The sequence below is a fragment of the Leguminivora glycinivorella genome, chromosome 18 (assembly GCF_023078275.1).
Source record: "Leguminivora glycinivorella isolate SPB_JAAS2020 chromosome 18, LegGlyc_1.1, whole genome shotgun sequence".
NCBI classification, from domain to species: Eukaryota; Metazoa; Arthropoda; class Insecta; order Lepidoptera; family Tortricidae; genus Leguminivora; species Leguminivora glycinivorella.
In genome coordinates, this window is record NC_062988.1 from 4910276 (window position 1) to 4932221 (window position 21946).

General features: G+C 37.2%; 1 protein-coding gene across 1 annotated transcript in view; it reads left to right on the forward strand.

Annotated features, from left to right (window-relative positions):
• The first annotated feature begins 217 nt into the window (after nucleotides 1–217).
• The window catches only part of LOC125236082 (transient receptor potential protein-like), a 101639-nt gene continuing 79910 nt past the window's right edge, over nucleotides 218–21946 (forward strand). The window contains 1 exon segment of the mRNA XM_048142777.1: nucleotides 218–274. Coding sequence (XP_047998734.1) covers nucleotides 218–274 — 57 coding nt within the window.

Consider the following 21946-nt stretch of genomic DNA (forward strand, 5'->3'; position numbering starts at 1 on the left):
GGTCAGTGGATACATGTAGAACTCAGCATCATAGTGTAGGTACCTAATAATGGAAAAAATGGATCAGTTACAATGACCCCCAGTCGAGATTTTCCCGCTGTACCTTAAGTACTCATATCCTTTACAAAAATAGGAACACATCGCCAAAAATAGGAAAAAAATGTTAAAATAATAGTGAGACAAATGGGTTGAAGTGTTGGAAAAAACATATACCAAGATGAGGCGACGGAGAAAAGAACATAAGGTGCGCGTGCGATTCAACGTCAACTCTTTGGTAAGAATCATCGACAAACGATTGAAAATTTTTAAAAATAAGGAAATATTTGGGACTCAAATTTTCAATCCTCACGTTATTTAATATAATAATTTTTCTATGTCATTATTTTCATATTTTCCGATAGGAAATAAATACAAAACGCGTGCTATCCTTAGGTGCTATCATATTCACTACGTAGAAGTAATAGAACTAAGTATAGGTATAAAATAAAGAAATAAGCATAGATACACAGATGTCATATATACCATAGATCAAGCAAACGTGTCAAATGAACTCAGTGAAATCCACTGAGTTGTCTGTCTTTACTCGCAGCTTGCAGCTTTCGGGCATCAATTTTTGTAAGTTGAAGTCAACCAAAACATAAAAAATGCCTCGTTACGTGATATTCAATTGCAACAACACAAAAATTATGAACAATCAAGAGCCTGAGACATATTTAAAATTACAGGCAAGAATCAACTCCAGTACAAAATTTGACACGCTCGGCCCCTATACAAATATATGAATTTGTTTCTTCTATTTTGGGTCCGTTAATAATAATTTTTATATATTTAATAATATTTTTATGTCATTATTTTCATAATTAAGTTCTGTGCATAGATAAGTAAGTCAAGTTAATCAAGTTCATGTCCGTGAATAAGGGTTTCCATTTCTTCCAAAACAAAGATAATACTAATACGTAAGTATATTACTTATTTGGATTATGTAGTTATTAAACTCACGCAAAAAATGATGAGTTGTACTATTTTTAACGGATTGCCTTTAACCTTAGACCATATTTTTTGAAATTATAATACAATAATTTTTACTACACTTTTATTTGTAGCCCTAAAAAGACTGGACTAGAATAAAATCCAATTTGGAACAAAAAAAAAAATATGTATTTATAAGCATTCGATCCAATCTCAATTCAATTGTGTTTTTTTTTCCTAATAAAAACTACATTAAAGATAAAACTACTATTTATAGGACAAAATACTACAATGAGACAAGAAAAATATATACATACTAACTTTTGCCCGCGGCTGCGCTCGCGTTAGAAAGACACAAAAAATAGCCTATGTCACTATCCATCCCTTTAAGTATCTCCACTTAAAAAATCACGACAATTCGTCGCTCCTTTTTGCCGTGAAAACGGACAAACAAACAGACACATTTTCCCATTTATAATATTAGTATGGATTATAGTCGCTTCTCCTTAGCGATAACTCTGTCTTATTTACCATTGCCTGTGTATATATTTGCTTACCATTTGACTGACGTTCATCCAATATGTACTTTTGGCAAAGGTTTTTGGGAAACGGTCACCATCAGTCGGTCCCCGACCATTGAATGTTCCTTACCTACCTCGCGTTTCACCTGTATGTCGGAAAATATTTAGTGTATTAGGTACCTATTTAAAACATTCGCGTTTTAAATAAAGGTACGGTCAACCAATTTGAATCCTAGGCCACTCAAGAACCCTGTCTTATTTAAACCATGTTCTATTTGCCATAAGAAGTCACATTGACGTTTACTGTGCAAAGGTTCTACAGTGGCCTAGGATTCAAATTGGTTGACTGTACCTAAAGTTCGCGATAGCGCCGGTTATTAATGGTTTATTAAATGTTCATTACTTTTGACTACATAATTAATTTGAATTGAATGTTGATGTAAATTTCTTACTTATTCAATATTATTATTATACGGAGTGTAAAGTGAAGTGTGTGAATATGAGACTGTCAAGGTATCAAAGTCGGGTAGGTCAACTGTTTGTGGTTATTCTATCCAATCAGCTAGTATTAAAATAATAAATAAATAAATATTGGGGACACCTTACACAGATCAACTTAGTCCCAAATTAAGCAAAGCTTGTACTATGGGTTCTAAGCGACGATATACATACCTACTTAAATTGATAAATACCTACTTTTATACATAGAAAACATCCATGACTCAGGAACAAATATCTGTGCTCATCACACAAATAAATGCCCTTACCGGGATTCGAACCCAGGACCGCGGTTTAGCAGACAGGGTCACTAACTCACTACCGACTGAGCCAGACCGGTCGTCGGTCGTTTTATCTGGCTGACATCAATAACGTAGTTTATAATAAGTTTTTGCAATAATTTCATTTTTGGCACAAGCTCTTATAGCCGACTATACCTTTCTTTCAACAGTCATCTACGAGACGTTTCTAAAAACCCCTTACTCGACGGGATACGACGTTTCATAACAGAGTTTCTATGACCACCTTTCTGCTCCATCATCAGATCAGCTGCAATTTACCATAATATTGCATTGTCACGTGATTTACATATGCGTGCATAATTTCAGCTCAATCGGAAACCGGGAAGTGGGTCAAATTTAGCTTCTACGTTTTGATGCACACTAACATACTAACAAGGCAAATTGAATAAAAACTTGTAACAACAAACAAAAATAACACATCGTATGCTTAATAGACAGGTGAGTGGAACATGACAAAAAATATAAGTATGAATATTGATTTTTATCCGAAAATACGGTGACAAAACCATTGTTTTGTTACCTAAGTGTTATTCTAATTCTACAATAAAGAAAATGTAATGACTTTTTATACCTGTAAGTTCATAGGAACAATACAGCTAAAGGTTGTAATAAACAAAGAAATTATATGTATAGGTGTACAGTCTTCAGAATAAAAAGATTTTATTATTATTATTATTATTATTCAATTATAGGCGAGCAGCTATTCAGCTGATGAGCCTATGTCACACAGTGTCTCATGATTTATAGTTAGCAAAGTCATGTCACTATCTTATTATTTAAAAGCCACTTGTCTAGAAACTTTTGAAACTTGTCTAGATTTTGTACTAGAAAACATGTAAATAGAAAGTGTAAAGCAACAACCAATCAATTAAATTAATTACTTCTATTCTATTCAATTACTGCACGCTTTCCCGCGAGAGATACAAATCTACTTATTGTAAACTATTTATTGTTAGGTCTTACCCTAGTAATAACTGGGTTTCAACATTTTCTAAATTGTTTTGTAAATCATCACTATTTTAGTCTTCAGGCACACCTCGGACACTGGCGATCAAATATAAATGAAAGAGGCGCGTTCCTAGCACACAGTCTAAGCTCGTATAGGTGAACGCTTAATATGCTTGTATGAGTGAAATGTGACAGGTCGACTGTTCGCGTTTTTGACAGGCGGTAACTGTGAAGTAACCGAGAGGGGGTGGGCGGCACTTTCAGCGGGCAGCGGGAGGGGCCATACTGTACGATAAGTACTCTTTATTATACTGTGCTTCAGGGTACATTAGACAACATCACAATCGCGCTCAATTTTTAAGCGTAGGTATCGTATTTTAGCTAGCTTTCTCTTTCATTCTTCTGTAGTGGTGCAACAGTCAAGTCAGACTTTGTTTCGCCATCGATTACAATAGTACTCTTTATTATACTGTGCCGTGCCGTCGCCATGTAGCGGTAGCGATTGTCACTTCGGCCGACAGTCACCCACTCCGAGCGTACTCCGAATGAAATCTGTGAAATTAGCAAAGTAAAACTCAATTACTTGTATGTAGTATATGTAATTATTTATAATATATTTACATGCTCTAATACTATGAGAGTACTTATCAAGACCACCTATCCATTTTGTTTTTTCATTTCAAAATTATTAAAGTTACATTTTGTAAGTCTAAAATTGATCCAATATAATAAATTAGGAAGCGAGGAAATGTCGCCAGTATCCTTGGTACAATACCTCAAGGGCCTATTTTAGACATTAGCTAGCTTTTATGTTTAGTCTTAGTTTCTTATATAATTATGTAAATATGTTCATGTAAATAAAGATACTTTTCAAAGTAAAAACAATTTTAAAAAATAGGTAGTAGGTATGTATTGAACGACATTTTAAATATCTCAAAGAACTGTAAAATGTAAAACACTATTGTAATGACAAGTTTCACAGTTACCACCATCAGTTATCTAAATCTGAGCGGCCTTACCGCCTTGACAATAGATACGTGTTGACATATTTTTGAGCACATTGACCGCTCCGATACATCTGATGGCGACTGCACTGAACAATGTTGACACTGTCACTCCCTGACACTGTCAAAATATTCATTTGAATGCTTGAATTCGTGATTTTTGCAACTTTATATAAACAACCTGTATAGGAGTGCAGTTAATCCAATACACATTTGATTGTTTCAATAACACCATTAATAACAAATAAAGTAATCGAAATAATCACAAAACTAAAAGCTACAAACAAACCTAAAAGAAGAATCATAACATTGACATCTGTTTTGATTTTAATTTACACACAATGCCAGGTGAGTGATAAAAAAGTAATTTCTTTAGAATACGATAAAGGTTTTATTGTGTCATATGAATAGGTCGTAATCAAGAATATTATATACCATGGATATTGCGTGCCGAACATTACGTTGAAGCCAGAAAATTTGACCTTGAATTACGTCACGCCGGTCTTGCATCTCTTTCTTTAGGGTGTCCATGATTAAGCATACATTAGGGATATCCCGCGGAATTTGACGTATTACGTTTATACGACTGATTAATTTTGTAACTTATTAAATTCAAATCCGATCAATCGTTTTATCACGAAAGTGAACATCCATCCTCACAAACTCAAAAAGTAAGGTACATTAGGGCAATTCCGAAAGTCGTCTAATTAGGAAAGTCGCATAGAAATCACCATTATTTCCGTCATATCAAGATTCCCCTTTCGGAATTATCTGAACATTTCTGTCATTCGGAATTACTCTAATGCACCTTACTAATTTGTCAACCGCCAATAAGGTCCATTTCTATACCACTCTGCAGTTACTTTGCCTTACGCCACAAAATACGGTACAGTTTTTACCAGTGGTAAACTACTGGGATTTTTTTTTCAGAACCGTTCCAGAATAAGAGCGTGGTGAGTGTTGCAACACGAGGCTTAAAATATAACTTTTCTTTTACTGACACCTGTATTTATTAAAAAATGTTTCAGTCACTTTAAACTATCACAATAATATTTTGGTAGTAACTACTGGGAAAACTAATCCCAGTAGCTATCAACCCCCGGTGTGGTAATTAACAATGTGGGGAAAATCCCAGTAGTTAGGACAGGTAAAAACTTGGTGGTAACTAGTGGGAATAGCCACAAAAATATAAGGGAAGTATTTGTCAATGGGGAAATAATGAAATACTAGGACGTTTTAAAACAGTATCTTTATTTTTAAGCGCCGCCCCAAATCTCAAGGAAGGTGGTTCTCAATTCGTACGTATTTCAATTCTCTTCGCATGTATATATATATATATATATATATATATATATATATATATATATGTATCTCAATTTAATGTTTATGCCACGATATCTCCGTCGTTACTGGACCGATTTTTAAAATTTCTTTCTGTGTCATAATCTTCAGGCTTAAAGTGCAAATCTGCAAATTGTCGAACGCTCTGAAACATTTCCTTTTATCGGTACAATCGACAGCCAACGCTGCCTCCTTCCTTCATCTTTTGGAACACTGAAAAGTTTAATATTATTCATGTTAATTGTAAAGACATAAACAATAAAGTTGGTATTATTATACTGTGATATGAACTATGAACATAGAAACCGTACCAAGTTGATAGATTTAGCTCCATTCAATAAGAGTAAATACCATGCAAGAAAAAAGATTGGTCACCCTAGTCGTAAAACCACACATAGCATTATTTTTCTTTAAAGGTCATATTTATCGTTCTAAACCTATTCGTGGGAATTTTGATATAATTTGAGACAATGAAAACAATATAATGATAAGAACTAACCAAGATTACAAGCAAAATAGCAGAAAATTTATTGCCAGCGAGGTTTATGAACATTTTGGTAAAATAAGTACTTACTTGTGAAATTTTACGTCGGATTTCGGTTTCCATTTACTTCCACAATGGTTCACTATGCAATACATAGCGCAGAACTTAAGTAAATCGTCGAAAAACGTTTATTTCGCAAAATAAATATCTGAATCGGTGAATGACTTTTGACAATTCTGACATATCGGGCATATTTTTTTATTATTAGTGTTCCCATAGTACGCAGGAGGTAAATACCGGAGAAATAAGGTTTTTGATTGAGTTTTTTTTTCGTATAATACAAAGAAAAGTAAGTCAATTTGATTGAAGAATGTTTTATACGTTTTTTTTAGTAACTAATCTGGCAATACATCACAGTGTCGGAAAGAGATAGAACATAGGAGTAAAGGTGAATGAACCTGGCTTCAACTCATTGGTCGGCACGCAAAATCCATGGTATATAATATTCTTGGTCGTAATAATACAGTTTTATTGCTAGTTGAGTTAATTTAACAGGAATCCAGCACTGCTATTTATCTTTTGCCCTGTTGGAATTTTTTTACTTAGATATTTCCAAAGATATAGATATTTTAGAAGGACCGACCGCGTCCGTAACACCACGCTGCGCTCTAAGACTCGCATTGCTGACGTTGGCAGAAAAACCGCCAGGCTTAAATGGGACTGGGCCGGCCACGTCTATCGCATGCATCCGGATAGGTGGACTAACATAGCCACCAAGTGGATGCCGACGAAAAAGCGTGGCGGGGCAGGCCCAGGCAAAGATGGCGGGACGATCTTGACGACTTCCTAAACAACTAGCCGGAAGTAACGGAGAATCGGGAATTGTGGAGAGTCAGGGAAGAGGCCTTTGCCCAGCAGTGGGACACTCCAATAGGCTAAAAAAAATATTTCCAACATTTTCCGGCCAATTATTCAGAATGGCAAGGTCCCATCGCCTGCCTGGGCCTACCACGTTAGGCCACCTAACCTGCATGCGATAGGCGAGGCCGGCTGTCCCTTTTTAGCCTGGTGGTTTTTTTTCCAACGTCAGCAATTCATATGCAAATAGAGCGCAGCATAGTTTTAGGAAGCAAACGGTCCTATTAACACCTAAAATGCTACGCTTCATAACATAGTGTTTCGTCTGTATTTTGCATATACGAGGTGCGGTCCAAAAGTTTCCGGCATAACAAAGAAAGGTCTTACATATCTTTACAATTTTATTTTTCTTTTTTGATATAGTCTACCTTTGTTATAACGCACTTTTCAAATCTCTTTAAAGCTTCTCTATCACCTAATAAAAATAATAAAGATTTTTGTCCTCAAAAACGTCCTTACCGGTACTCGAACCTAAGGCTTACCAGGCAGGGTCACTACCAACTAAATAGACTGCACCGGTACGATCAGTATTATGTTATTTATATTATTATGATAGTTGTAGCACGAAGGAAAACTACCGAGATTTATTGTAAAAAGTGAAGAAACCATAAATTAAAACACCGTAAATTTAATTTACGGTCGAGAGCATAAAACTGCGTGAAGCCAAATCCGGCACGTAAAATGTTATCCACTACGAAACGGCAAGTACAGTCAAGACACATCTCGTCCACTGGCTGGCGATTAAATATTATGAAAGAGGCGCGTTCCTAGCACACGTTCTAAGCTCGTGGAGGCGATCGCGTACCATGCTTGTATGAGTGAGATATGACAGGTCAACTGGGGGCCGATTATTGTGTCTCACGCGTTCGAATTCAGAAAATTTACACTGAAAATAATAAGCAAGTCACCGTTTTCAACCGGTATTTTAGTGACAAAATCCCGTATGCGAGATTCAAAAATCGTCCCCCTGTTCGCGTTTTTGACAGGCGGTAACTGTGAGGTAACCGAGAGGGGGGGGCGGCACTTTCAGCGGGGAACGGGAGTGGCCATACTGTACGATAGTACTCTTTATTATACTGTGGTCAAGGTAATATATTAGTCATCATCATCATATTATCAGCCCTTTATCGCTCACTGCTGAGCATAGGCCTCTCTTCTAGTACGCAATTTGTGCCGGTCCTGAGCTAGTCTCATCCAGTTGTGACCCGCAATTTTCAAGATGTAGTCCACCCAACGAGCCAACGGATGCCAAGCGCTTCTTACTATAGTTGTGGACAGTGTCAAAAATATGTATCCACAAAGTAACGTAGAAGAAATAATTTCGTGTATACATATTTTTGGTACTTTGACCGCATCTATATTAAACAAACACCTAGACTCTAGACTGCCTTTCACCAAAACGTGTGACTTGGTTCGTGTTGTTAAGACTTTGAAGGTTAGATTTGACTAATTTGCAAGTCATTGTGAATGACACGGTCTATTATCATCTTTCATAAAGAGGGACTTTTGAGAATATTGAACATCGGTTTTCCGATATCTCCATCTCTGTCACTCTTATTCAGCCGATAGAGAGGCCTATAACAAATTGTTGACTTTCTATTTTTTTAACTGAAATCCTACTTTATAGCAAAGACATAATATATAACTCCGTATAAACGGATAGTCTAAGAAAAAAACGTACCCCAAACCCATATAGAAAAAGGTACGGTGGGCTAGATGGCGTTACACCTTTGGGGAATGCTTGGCTAGATGGCTCTAATATTAATATTTGACATTTTAACACATATCAAGCTAACAATATGGGTCAAATTGTCAAAACTGAGGATCAAAAGTTTTAAAACTAGCTTAAGCGTACATGTAGGTATTATGTATATAAGTAGCTGTTTATGTAAGTATATCTTATAGAGTATATGTGTAAGTTCAACCCCTCATTATAGTATTTAATGATAATAGTTTTAATTTGTAAATAGTAGAATAGAAAGTGATATCTGATTATTGTTTTCTGTCACGATGCCTGCACGTATCAAATGTTTCTTTTTAACCCAGTGGTTGACTGGTAGAGAATGCCTTAAGTCATTATGTCCACCATTTGTACTTATTTTTTATGTGCAATAAAGAATACAGAAATAAATAATAAATAAAATTATAATATATCTTACATTAAAAGCGGGATAGACAGAAACATATTACTTACGAGGGCGACACTGAAAGTTTTTAGAACTGACCACTCGTAAAGAATATAATTAAATAAAAATTAAGTTTGTATTAAAAAAAAAAAGAACTCTTTGCCAATATCATTGTGTCTGCATTTCATTCATTTATCTTTTTTTTACGATTTAGCGGCAAAATCAAAATTGTGTGTTTCACTTCAGTGTGCATTTACGAGAAATAAATTTCACACCATGACTTTCTATGACTTTCGATGTCATTTAAAACAACAAAAGAGTTATAATAGACATCGTTTGGCCTTTCACAGTGAAGCCCCATCTCGTGGCACTGTTTACAACTGTTTAATTAAATCAAACGTAGTCGCACTAATTTCACCGATGATCAGCGTGAGGGACGGCCTTTTACGGCGATGACTGAAGATAACATCAGTGTTATGCGGCGTATGATAGAGACTGACAAAAGAGGGACCTACCAGAATTTTTTTTTATGAATAGGTAGACGTTTGACCACGATCACACCTGATGGTAAGTGATGATGCGGTCTACGGTGGAGCACGCTTACCAATGAGCTACCTATTTACTCTTGCTTTAACCGACCCTTTCTAGCACGTCTTATCACTCGCTCGCACTACAATAATGGACAAAACAATCTTGATCCTTTCTATGGAATTTTGATAACAACCACAATCTACTATCTCGATATAAACTTTTGGTTTCTAATAAACATTATTTTGTACGAAAATACGAGAATATAGCGCGAAATAATATCAATTATGTTAAAATTTATTTAAAAAATTAAAGTAATAATTATAAAAGTAGATCCCATCCCAAATATTTGCTTTTGTTATATGATAAGTATTAGAGTAAAGTATATATTAATATGATGATAAAATAAGACAAATACAATTCTAATTACTTCAAGGTGGTGCTCAGGGTCTGATGATGGAGCCAGATGGTGGTCACCAATACCAATGAACAATATGACTATACAACTTCGTGGTTTACATGTCATTCTAGCATTTTCACTTTCACATTTCAAGTGCATATACCACGAGTATAGGTTTTCGGGTGTGCTGATTTAAAAATTAATGACCGATTTGGAATCTGACATTGCTGACTGTCACTTTGACACAAAAGTCATCATGGGTGTCGTAAAATAGGTTTTAGGGGGTGCTGATTCCAAAATTAATGACCAATGTGGAATCTGACATTGCTGACTGTCACTTTGACACAAAAGTCGTCATGGGTGTCGTCAAATAGGTTTGCGGGGGTGCTGATTCCAAAATTAATGAACAATGTGGAATCTGACATTGCTGACTGTCACTTTGACACAAAAGTCGTCATGGGTGTCGTAAAATTGGTTTTAGGGGTGCTGATTCCAAAATTAATGACCAATGTGGAATCTGACATTGCTGACTGTCACTTTGACACAAAAGTCGTCATGGGTGTCGTCAAATAGGTTTGCGGGGGTGCTGATTCCAAAATTAATGAACAATGTGGAATCTGACATTGCTGACTGTCATTTTGACACAAAAGTCGTCATGGGTGTCGTAAAATAGGTTTTAGGGGGTGCTGATTCCAAAATTAGTGACCAATTTGGAATCTGACATTGCTGACTGTCACTTTGACACAAAAGTCGTCATGGGTGTCGTCAAATAGGTATCCGGAGGTGTTTGAAAACTAATGACCAATTTGGAATCTGACACTGCCCAACTAACAAAAATTAGTCTTATAGTGGCTTATAATGCCAAAAATAGTACTCTTATAATAACCTTGTAAACCCTTTACAAGAGGGCATTTGGGCACACCTTATACGGCCAAAAACCTTGTATCCCCCTTGTAGTTGCTATATTATTAGCTTTCTTATCTTGTACGTGTTTTATTATGGCATGCAATAAGAAAGTTAACCTTATAATGGCAACAAAAGTGCTTTTAAAAGGCTAATGTACTAATAAGAATCATATTTAAAGCTTTAATAAAGGCAATTATACTTGTAAGAATCATATTCAAAGCTTTAATAAGGGCAATAGCTCTTGTACACGTTTTGTGATCATCAGATATAAGGGAGTAAAACTCATAACGGCGAAACAGGATGCTGTTTTAAAAGTTTATTGTGCTTTTCGTAGTGATTTATGTGTACATCATCATCAAGTCATCCATTTTGCAAATTAGTAAACGGTAAGTTAACTTTTACATATTACAATTATTTGCTTATTTATTATGAAAACTGTGTGGGAATCCAATTTCATGGTGAAATGTGATATAAAATGTGTTGTATTATTAATGCGCCCTTGTATTTCAACGGTTTTGTACTAAAAATGCGGTTAATTAATTTTGACATGTCTTGAGCAAGGCTGTTATAAGAGTAAAAGCAGTAAGCACATCATTTACAAATACTCTATAAGAGTAAAAACTTTATAATAGCCACCGGTGTTACTTATGATTCGCCATTTTATATATCTTTAGGGTTCCTTCTCACAATTAGTGAAATCCCGAACCTTACCATCTAGTTAAATATTTGTAACGGATACCAGTTAAAAAGTCATAACGTTATCGTTAGAGAGCAGATTTCAGGTAGCGATTTAAATATTAATATGAATATCACTCGCATACAATATTTATTATTTTTTCTACACACGAAAAAATGTATGGGAACATAAAAGTAAAACCCTTTTTGGATGCTTTTGTGAATATTGGGCAAAAATTATAATGATAATAAATAAAAATAAAAAAAATATTTATTTATACTTATTTCTTTAATATTTCTTCTGCGCATTGCACAGTAAAAACTTCTATTATGGCTCAAAGAATATAAAAATGAAAATAATTCGCTTCTTATATATATTTAAATTGAAAGTCCATTATTTAGAATAAAATACTTTAATTTATAAAATAAAAAATAACATTAATTTAATCTAATTATTCAGTGAAGTTTGTGGTTTGCGATGTAGGTAATAATAATAGATTATAAACCACATGACATGTATTTAAAAAATTGCACTAAGTAGTCATATCCATATTAATATTTAAGTCGCTACCTGAAATCCGCTGTCTAGTTATCATGTACTTGGCGCAAAACTTTGAAATTGCATTTTTGTTCGAAAGACCGGTCTTTTTAAACCGGTATTTTGGGGAACGCTTTGATAAAGGTTTGGTTCGATTAACCGGCATAGAACAAAATAAAACCGTGTAGTCCGCAGCATGTCAGGTAATACTGATATTTTCAATATTTCATTAGGAAGTTATACCTAGAATTTTCAATTTAAAACAAACTTGTGCTTCGGAATATTTAATCTTCTGGTGCCTTATTTTATTACTTCCTATTGATTTATTGTAAATGCTGAGTCAAATACTCTATTTGATATTTATTATTATGGTTATTGTTACAGAATCTGTGGATGAGATACATAGTCAGCCGCTTTTAGTGACGTGAAGATGACAAACTTTTCTCCTCCTCTTAGTAAGTAAGTGCTATTGAAAACCACAGACGATTTCAGTACCGCCATCACAATGGACTTTGTGTCGATAACTATAAACAGTCTAGCCTAAGACTTCAAATAAATATTTTTTTTAATTACAGATGAACTACAAAACGGCACATATTCTGATGGAGAAAATCAGTCACAATCATTACTTACACCCAAAAATAAGCCAGGAGTGGTGGATCAAAAAACATGCAAAATGGAAGAGGACGCAGGAAATAGTTTAGGTTGTAAGAAAATCACACCAAGCAAAGATGGCGCTGATAATTCAAAACAAGAAAACGAAAATCAATATATCTTTTGTGAATTTGATGAAGACCTCGATAAAAGAAACTACTTATTATTTTGGAAATTTACTGATAGGTTAATTACAATTTCTACCACCGTGTAGGCGCTCTGAAGAATATATTAATATTTTGAAGTATGTGGACTCATTGAAACAGCAACATCGTGAGCAATAGAACTGAAAATATTAATCTTATAAAGTTACTTGTATCGGTTTGGTTTCGTTGCACATAAATAAATATCTTAAAAACAGTGAGTTTGTCTTTATTTGTCCTCAATTTTAATCTGTCTTAGTCCCAAAAGGACTACATATAAAATCGGTTTCTTCTTAAAATAGCCGAACATTGTATTCACTTATTCAGATCGTCCAACATTCACAATGATAACCCGCAATAAAAGATTTTTTTTTATTTCAGACCAAAGTCCATAAAGTAAGGAATACACTTTTGGAACTTATTCTAATAAAGTTAATCTTAAAAATTAATATTAGTAGGTACTGATGGATAAAAAAACTGAGTGCCTTGGTAATAGTCTCTTATACGCTCAGTTATGTATAATTGGCCACCTCCGAGTGCATGCTAGTCTGGTATAACCGGTGGACACTCTATTTAATAATGTAAACATTGTAAAACATGGAAACAATGGACCAGTTACATTTGCCCTCCAGTCGATATCTGCCCCGCGGCCCCGCTGTATATACCTTAACATTTTTCACCGCAGAGCTACAGACACCTTAAATAAGAACAAAAAATATAATTATTAAGCTAAATCCAAACTCAATTCATCATTTAACGATATACCTGTATTACTGTCACTGCTGCTTGCCTGCATATTCTTATAATTATTCCATAATGGCATCCTCTACGGAACCACTAATCGATAAGTTATGATCAGATTGTTCACATTCGCTGGATTTTCAAAATGACGAATCAAGTTTTATAAAAACTTTTAATACGACACTTTCAAGAATAATGCCTTTATAATTATTGTATAAGAGAAAATGTATTGCTTTAATTCTTTAAAACACTTTATAAAATGCTATAATTTGTTTGCTGGATAGACGTTTTATTATATGCTCCTATGAGGCATAAAGCATCATAGTTATCTTATGCATTACTTTTATAAGAATAATTGGCCATAACAAAAGCTTTTATAGTACTTTGAATATTATACAGCGAAAAGGCATTTTAAATGGCTTCTATAAGAATACATATTTTTAAACCCTTATTGCAGTCATATAAATTGGACTTATTAACGTGTACATGGCCAAGTTATAAGAGTAAATGTACTATTGGCCAAATCCTCTTATAATGAGCTACTATAAGAGTAAATATTTTTAAACCCTTATTGCAGTCATATAAATTGGACTTATTAACGTGTACATGGCCAAGTTATAAGAGTAAATGTACTATTGGCCAAATCCTCTTATAATGAGCTACTATAAGAGTAAATATTTTTAAACCCTTATTGCAGTCATATAAATTTGACTTATTAACGTGTACATGGCCAAATTATAAGAGTAAATGTACTATTAGGCCAAATTCTCTTATAATGAGCCGCTATAAGGAACTCTGGCATAATGAATGCTATTTTAAAACTACTATGAGTGTTTAGCCCTTATAGATTGATTTTATAAGGATATTTTGTTTGTTGGGTGTTGACTGTCACTTTGACACAAAAGTGATCATGGGTGTCTTCAAATAGGAAATGTCAGATTGAACATTGGTCATTAATTTTGGAATCAGCACCCCTAAAACCTATTTTACGACACCCATGACGACTTTTGTGTCAGAGTGACAGTCAGCAATGTCAGATTGAACATTGGTCATTAATTTTGGAATCAGCACCCCCTAAAACCTATTTTACGACACCCATGACGACTTTTGTGTCAAAGTGACAGTCAGCAATGTCAGATTCCACATTGGTCATTAATTTTGGAATCAGCACCCCCTAAAACCTATTTTACGACACCCATGACGACTTTTGTGTCAAAGTGACAGTCAGCAATGTCAGATTCCAAATTGGTCATTAATTTTGGAATCAGCACCCCCTAAAACCTATTTTACGACACCCATGACGACTTTTGTGTCAGAGTGACAGTCAGCAATGTCAGATTGAACATTGGTCATTAATTTTGGAATCAGCACCTCCTAAAACCTATTTTACGACACCCATGACGACTTTTGTGTCAAAGTGACAGTCAGCAATGTCAGATTCCACATTGGTCATTAATTTTGGAATCAGCACCCCCTAAAACCTATTTTACGACACCCATGACGACTTTTGTGTCAAAGTGACAGTCAGCACTGTCAGATTCCAAATTGGTCATTCATTTTGTAATCAGCACCCCCTAAAACCTATTTTACGACACCCATGACGACTTTTGTGTCAGAGTGACAGTCAGCAATGTCAGATTGAACATTGGTCATTAATTTTGGAATCAGCACCCCCTAAAACCTATTTTACGACACCCATGACGACTTTTGTGTCAAAGTGACAGTCAGCAATGTCAGATTCCACATTGGTCATTAATTTTGGAATCAGCACCCCTAAAACCTATTTTACGACACCCATGATGACTTTTGTGTCAAAGTGACAGTCGGCAATCTGAGGTACTACATATTCGTAATCTGAAAGTAATCAAGTCAATAATTTCAGTTATTTTGAATCGACTATGATTCCGAGTTATTGGTAATAGTAATGATTGTATAGATGATTAGTGATTCCTTTACATGTAATGGTAATTTACCGTTTCACTTGATTACATTACAAGTAATCTGACACCCAGTAGTGTCAGATTACAAAGTAAAATCAAGTAATCGTGTAATCCGGAATCGATTACGATTTCCCCATCTCTGGGTTTAGTTATATGGTTCATTGGTACTGGTGACCACCATCTGGCTCCATCATCAGACCCTGAGTACCACCTCTTGTCAAAGGTCTTGTTGAGACGAACCCAACGAGCCTAAACACGAAGTCGTTTACTTACATGGTTCACTGGTACTGGTGACCACCTTCTGGCTCCATCATCAGATCCCGAGTACCATCTTGATGTGTCTTATCATCTTGACCGTATTGTAATTTTCACATTTTTATCATCACAACGTTGTAATACTTTAACATTCAAACATAACAAAGTATTACAAAAGCAAATATTTACGGATCTAGGATCAAATTCGTTGGTCGCTGTTTACACACACACAATGCGAGGATAGCCCGTGTAGAAACAAGGCGTCCGACCCACACAACAATAAATATTCTCGACGTTTGCGATGAAAACTCGGAGACCAAAGTGACATACGTCTTACCTGCTCGAGCTCCGGCGCGGCACTGAAATCGCAGGCGTCCGTCGCCGGTAAAATAGCGACAGGAAGGCTAGTTTTCAAAAAATTGGCAAAAAATCATGATAAAATATTATAACGACAAATGGATAACATTAGTTTAAGCACATTGTGCAGATTATCTATATAATATAAAGCTACAACCCGACTGACATTTTTCCAAAAATAGGCAGAAGGGGGATTTGAAGGTGGCAGTGTTTGGTGTGGTCGTACAGAGTTTGGTCCTGCGACCCCGGATAGATCAGACCGTCGGTCTACCGGTTCCGGGTAAAAAAATGTTGGACGGCCTGGCCAAACGGCTGGAGTTAGCCGGGGAGTGTTCGACCAAATGTCATAGAGAACCCTGGGCAGTTTTTGACGCCGCCATTTTTTTTTTCAAAATGGCCGACTTTTTTTTTGACGATTTTTCAAGTTTGTCGTAAAGAGCTCAAATTTTGGTCATAGAATCTCCAAGTGGCCTTGATTCGAATGAAATAAAAAAAAATTGAAAAGTGCTACAAATGTGGGAAAACTGGCCACTTTTATTTTGTATGGCAACTTTTAAACCGTAAGAGATAGCCGGGGGGTGTTCGACCAAATGTCATACAGGTATCCGAGTAGAAAAAAGTTGCATTAAAAAAAATTCAAAATGGCCGACTTTTTTTTTTGAAAAATTTCAAAATGGTCCTAGCGCGCTGAGATTTGGCACACGGGTGGAAGGTGGCCCCAAGATTTATATTCAAAAAGAAAATTTTGAAAAATTCAAAATGGCGGCCTTTGAGGGCTAATTGAAATTTGAGTGGAAGTTTTTCTTTTAATTACCATAGCTCCGTAACGGTACAAAGAAGTGAAAAGTGCTCAAACAAATGTTATACAGTCACCCGAGGTCCATCGAATGGCATTAAAAAAAAATCAAAATGGCCGACTTTTTTTTTTGAAAAATTTCAAAATGGTCCGAGCGCGCTGAAATTTTGCACACGGGTAGACAGCCACCCCAAGATTAGTATACAAAAAGAAAATTTTGAAAAATTCAAAATGGCGCCCTTTGAAGGCCAATTGAAATTTGTATGGAGGTCCTTTTTTTAAATCCCCATAGCTCCGGAACGGTAGGGAAAAGGTTAATAGTGCTTGAACTAATGTTGTATAGTTATCTGAGGTCTATCGAATAGCATTTACAAAATTTCAAAATGGCCGACTTTGAATTTTTTTTTTTTATTTTCGGTCCGAGCGCGTTCAAATTTGGCACGTGGTAAGAACGGGGGCCAAAAATAGAAATGAGAAAAAAAAAATTTGGAAAAGTCAAAAACGGTGGCGAGAGGGGACAAAGTCAAATTTCCCTACCAGTTTGTATGGAGTTTTTTTTTTAAATCCCCATAGCTCCGTAACGGTAGGAAAAAAGTTAATAGTGCTTGAACTAATGTTGTACAGTTATCTGAGGTCCATCGAATGGCATTTACAAAATTTCAAAATGGCCGACTTTGAAATTTTTTTTTTTTTATTTTCGGTCCGAGCGCGTTCAAATTTGGCACGTGGTAAGAGCGGGGGCCAAAAATAGAAATGAGAAAAAAAAATTTTTGGAAAAGTCAAAAACGGCGGCGAGAGGGGACAAAGTCAAATTTCCCTACCAGCCTGAGGGAGCGTTCTACAGCCCGACGGTCATTGCTCCGGTCCAAGTTCCGAATCTGCGTACAGACAGTGCTCCCAAGCAAGTAAATATAAGTAAAAGTGTCTAAAAGGCGACGCGGCGGGCCGGAGGCCGCAGGCCGGAGGTCCAACTTCCCTACAAATCTTACAATCCCCACAGTAACTACGCGGAGGGCCGAAGGCCCGGAGCGTGTCTGAGAGACTCCCAAGCACGCGAAGGCCGCAGGCCGAGCTGCGAGCAGAGAGTGCTCCCAAGCACGCGAAGGCCGCAGGCCGAGCTGCGTACAGACTGTGCTCCCAAGCGAAACAATAACAAAAAGTATCTTAACAAGCGAAGCGGCGGGCCGAAGGCCCGACGCGGAGCTTCGAAATCCAGCGAAGGCCGAAGGCCGAGCTCCGCGTAGGGCCGAAGGCCCGGAGCGTCCCTGATCGGCTCGCCGGCGGACCAGGAAGTTGGAGTTTAAACACGACCCAATAGTAAAAGTGTCTTAGAGAAGCGAAACGACGGGCCGGAGGCCGCAGGCCGCAGGCCCGTCGTGAGCTTCTCAAGACACTTTTACTATTGGGTCGTGTTTAAGCTCCAACTTCCCTACAACCCCCACAGAAACTACGCGGAGGGCCGAAGGCCCGGCGTGTCTGACAGGCTCCCAAGCACGCGAAGGCCGCAGGCCGAGCTGCGGGCAGAGTGCTCCCAAGCACGCGAAGGCCGCAGGCCGAGCTGCGTACAGACTGTGCTCCCAAGCAGAACGATAATCAAGGTGTCTAAAAAGCGACGCGGCGGGCCGCAGGCCCGACGCGGAGCTTCGAAACGAAACCCAGCGAAGGCCGAAGGCCGAGCTCCGCGTAGGGCCGAAGGCCCGGAGCGTCCCCGATCGGCTCTCTGGCGGACCGGGAAGTTGGAGCTTAAACACGACCCAATAGTAAAAGTGTCTTAGAGAAGCGAAACGACGGGCCGGAGGCCGCAGGCCGCAGGCCCGTCGTGAGCTTCTCAAGACATTTTTACTATTGGGTCGTGTTTAAGCTCCAACTTCCCTACAACGCCCACAGTAACTACGCGGAGGGCCGAAGGCCCGGAGCGTGTCTGACAGGCTCCCAAGCACGCGAGGCCGCAGGCCGAGCTGCGGGCAGAGAGTGCTCCCAAGCACGCAAAGGCTAAAGCAAAAAAGCAAACAAGCAAAGCAATAAATCAAACAAGCAAAGCAAAAAAACATAAAGCAAAGCAAAAAACAATAAAGCAAAGCACAAAAGAACACCGCGGGGCCCTCGGGCCCCGCGCACCTTTAAAAAACTAGTTTATATACTAAAATAACTTCGATAACATGTAGATTTTCGGAGAAATGATCACTTGTTTCGATGTATTTTCAAGACAAAATTGAGTTCGTTTTACTTTCAATTTCTCAATTTCAAAGGATTAAATGATAAATATTGTTTAATGGGCCTTAAGTACAAGATATTTGAAACTTAAATTTACCTCATTTATGAGAGTGATCTTATCAAATTGTACATAATAAGAGCTCCGAATTCTGTGCTTCACGCGGTTTTTCCTAAACGAGCATCAGAAAAACAATCATTACTAATTGAAAAAGCTTTTTTTTTCATATGTTTTTTATTTAACCGACAGTTAATAAGATGTTCTAACTGAAACAAGTACTTTCACTGTCTTTTAGTATGAGTAAAGTGTACAATTTTGTCGATAAATATTGTGCATTTTACAATATATCGCCTTTTTTTGTCATAGCGCTCTTAAAGAGACCTGGATTATACACACGAGGAAACACTCAGGCAGGGCATTCCACTCCTTGGCGGTGGAAGCCCTGCCCTCCTCCTATTCATTCAAGTGCACAAAATCCTCCATGGACATTTACTAGTCAGGAAGCTTTGTGCCCGTTTCGTAGACCCAAAAACTACCCCTAAACACGAGTGGGCAAATTGCTTTTCTCAGATGTTCCATCGGATGCAGCGATGTATTGATGTGAAGGAAGACTATTTAATAGTTATTTGTTTTACAAGGGGGCAAAGTAGTTGTTTAACCGCACGTGCTAATATTGATACCCGAGCAAGCGAAAGATTCCAATATTGAACCGCGAGCGTAGCGAGTGGTTCAAAAAGTGGAATCTTGAGCGCTGCGAGGGTATCAAGGCACGAAGGTTAAACAAACTTTGCCACCGAGTGAAACACAAAATTTTTCACCACACCAACACGAACAAAATACTGACTATAAAACATCAAAATAAATCAAATTCATCAATTTATTCAATATTTTTGATTCAAAATCATCATTTATAGGTAAAATCTAGCAGACATATTAAGACATCGGGTTAAAATTTGCATGAAATTACTTTGCCCCCTTGTGGATAAAATGCAATTTTGCTATCTGTTTTCGAATAGCAAAGAATGCCTTTACCAGTTGGTGTGGTGAAAAAAATAAAACTAATAACTTTGCTAGTTGGCTCAGTTTTTGATTTTCTAAGAACTTTCAGTTTGACCCTCTTATAGTATCCGCACTAATACATCATCATCAACCAATGTACCGAAAATACGCATTTCAGAAATATATTTCCACAAAACTGTCTATGAAAAATAGCCACATTTAATTTTAGTATTAAAAAAAACCGGCCAAGAGCGTGTCGGGCCACGCTCAGTGTAGGGTTCCGTAGTTTTCCGTATTTTTCTTAAAAACGACTAAACCTATCTAGTTCAAAACAATTTTCCTAGAAAGTCCTTATAAATTTCTACTTTTGTAATTTTTTTCATATTTTTTAAACATATGGTTCAAAAGTTAGAGGGGGACACACACTTTTTTTTCCTTCAGGAGCGATTATTTCCGAAAATATTAATATTATCAAAAAACGATTTTAGTAAACCCTTATTCATTTTTAAATACCTATCTAACAATATATCACACGTTGGGGTTAAATGTTTTGTTAGGGGGGAAACCCTAACAAAACATTTTTTTCCACTTTTTATTTCACCACACCACGGACGGACGGACGGACGGACGGACGGACAGACAGACATGGCGAAACTATAAGTGCGTGCGACTTTCGTTCCGGAGGTCGCGGGTTCGAACCCCGGCTCGCACCAATGAGTTTTTCGGAATTTATGTGCGAAATGTCATTTGATATTTGCCAGTCGCTTTTCGGTGAAGGAAAACATCGTGAGGAAACCGGACTAATTCCAATAAGGTCTAATTACCCTTCGGGTTGGAAGGTCAGATGGCAGTACCATTCTTAAAACTAGTGCTTACGCCAAATCTTGGAATTAGTTGTCAAAGCGGACCCAGGCTCCCATGAGCATGAGCCGTGGCAAATGCCGGGATAACACAAGGAGGATGATGATTTAATTTTAGTATCACAAAACACTTCCTGTCGAATGTCGATCGTAACTGACCAAATGATATGACCTACATTACTTTTGGCTCGCCCAAATGTTATCTTTGCTCGATGAAAGTCTGGTGCTACTCTAAATCACTCATCGCGAATGATTTGTGTTCTATTCTCATTATATTTGTGTTATTGCGTGTGAATGTGCCTTAACCATGAGATTGTACACTGTTCAGTCACCGGCCATAATATCGTACAAAAAAGCTGCATAAAAATCTTATACCTGGGTGGCTAGCCGAATGGCACAATCGCTCACGAAACGCTCACGAAACGAAGCGCTAGTAGATATCTATCTCTATCGCGCTTGCGTATTGGCGCGACAGAGCCAGCGGCGTATCGCTTTCGTTTGGCGTCGGAGAAATGCCATTCGGCTACGGGGCCTGGTCTACGCTCTTACGGCTCTAGTAAGAAGATTGTGTCCGATATTTTTGCGTCCTTCTTTTTATGCGATATGGCATTTTCAGAATTTAGGACCCCCCCCCCCCCCCCCCCCCAATTAGCGTAAGTTGGTAACAAAAATTAACTCGCTGTCATTTGTGTGACGACAATTAAGCATAAAATATGTCTAAAAATTTACTTTTTCTACTTGTCGACTGTAATCTGTCAATTAGGGTACCACAGACTAAACTATAAGTGCTAACTTTTCAGTGTTGGATACTCTATGGCAGTTCCAACTCAA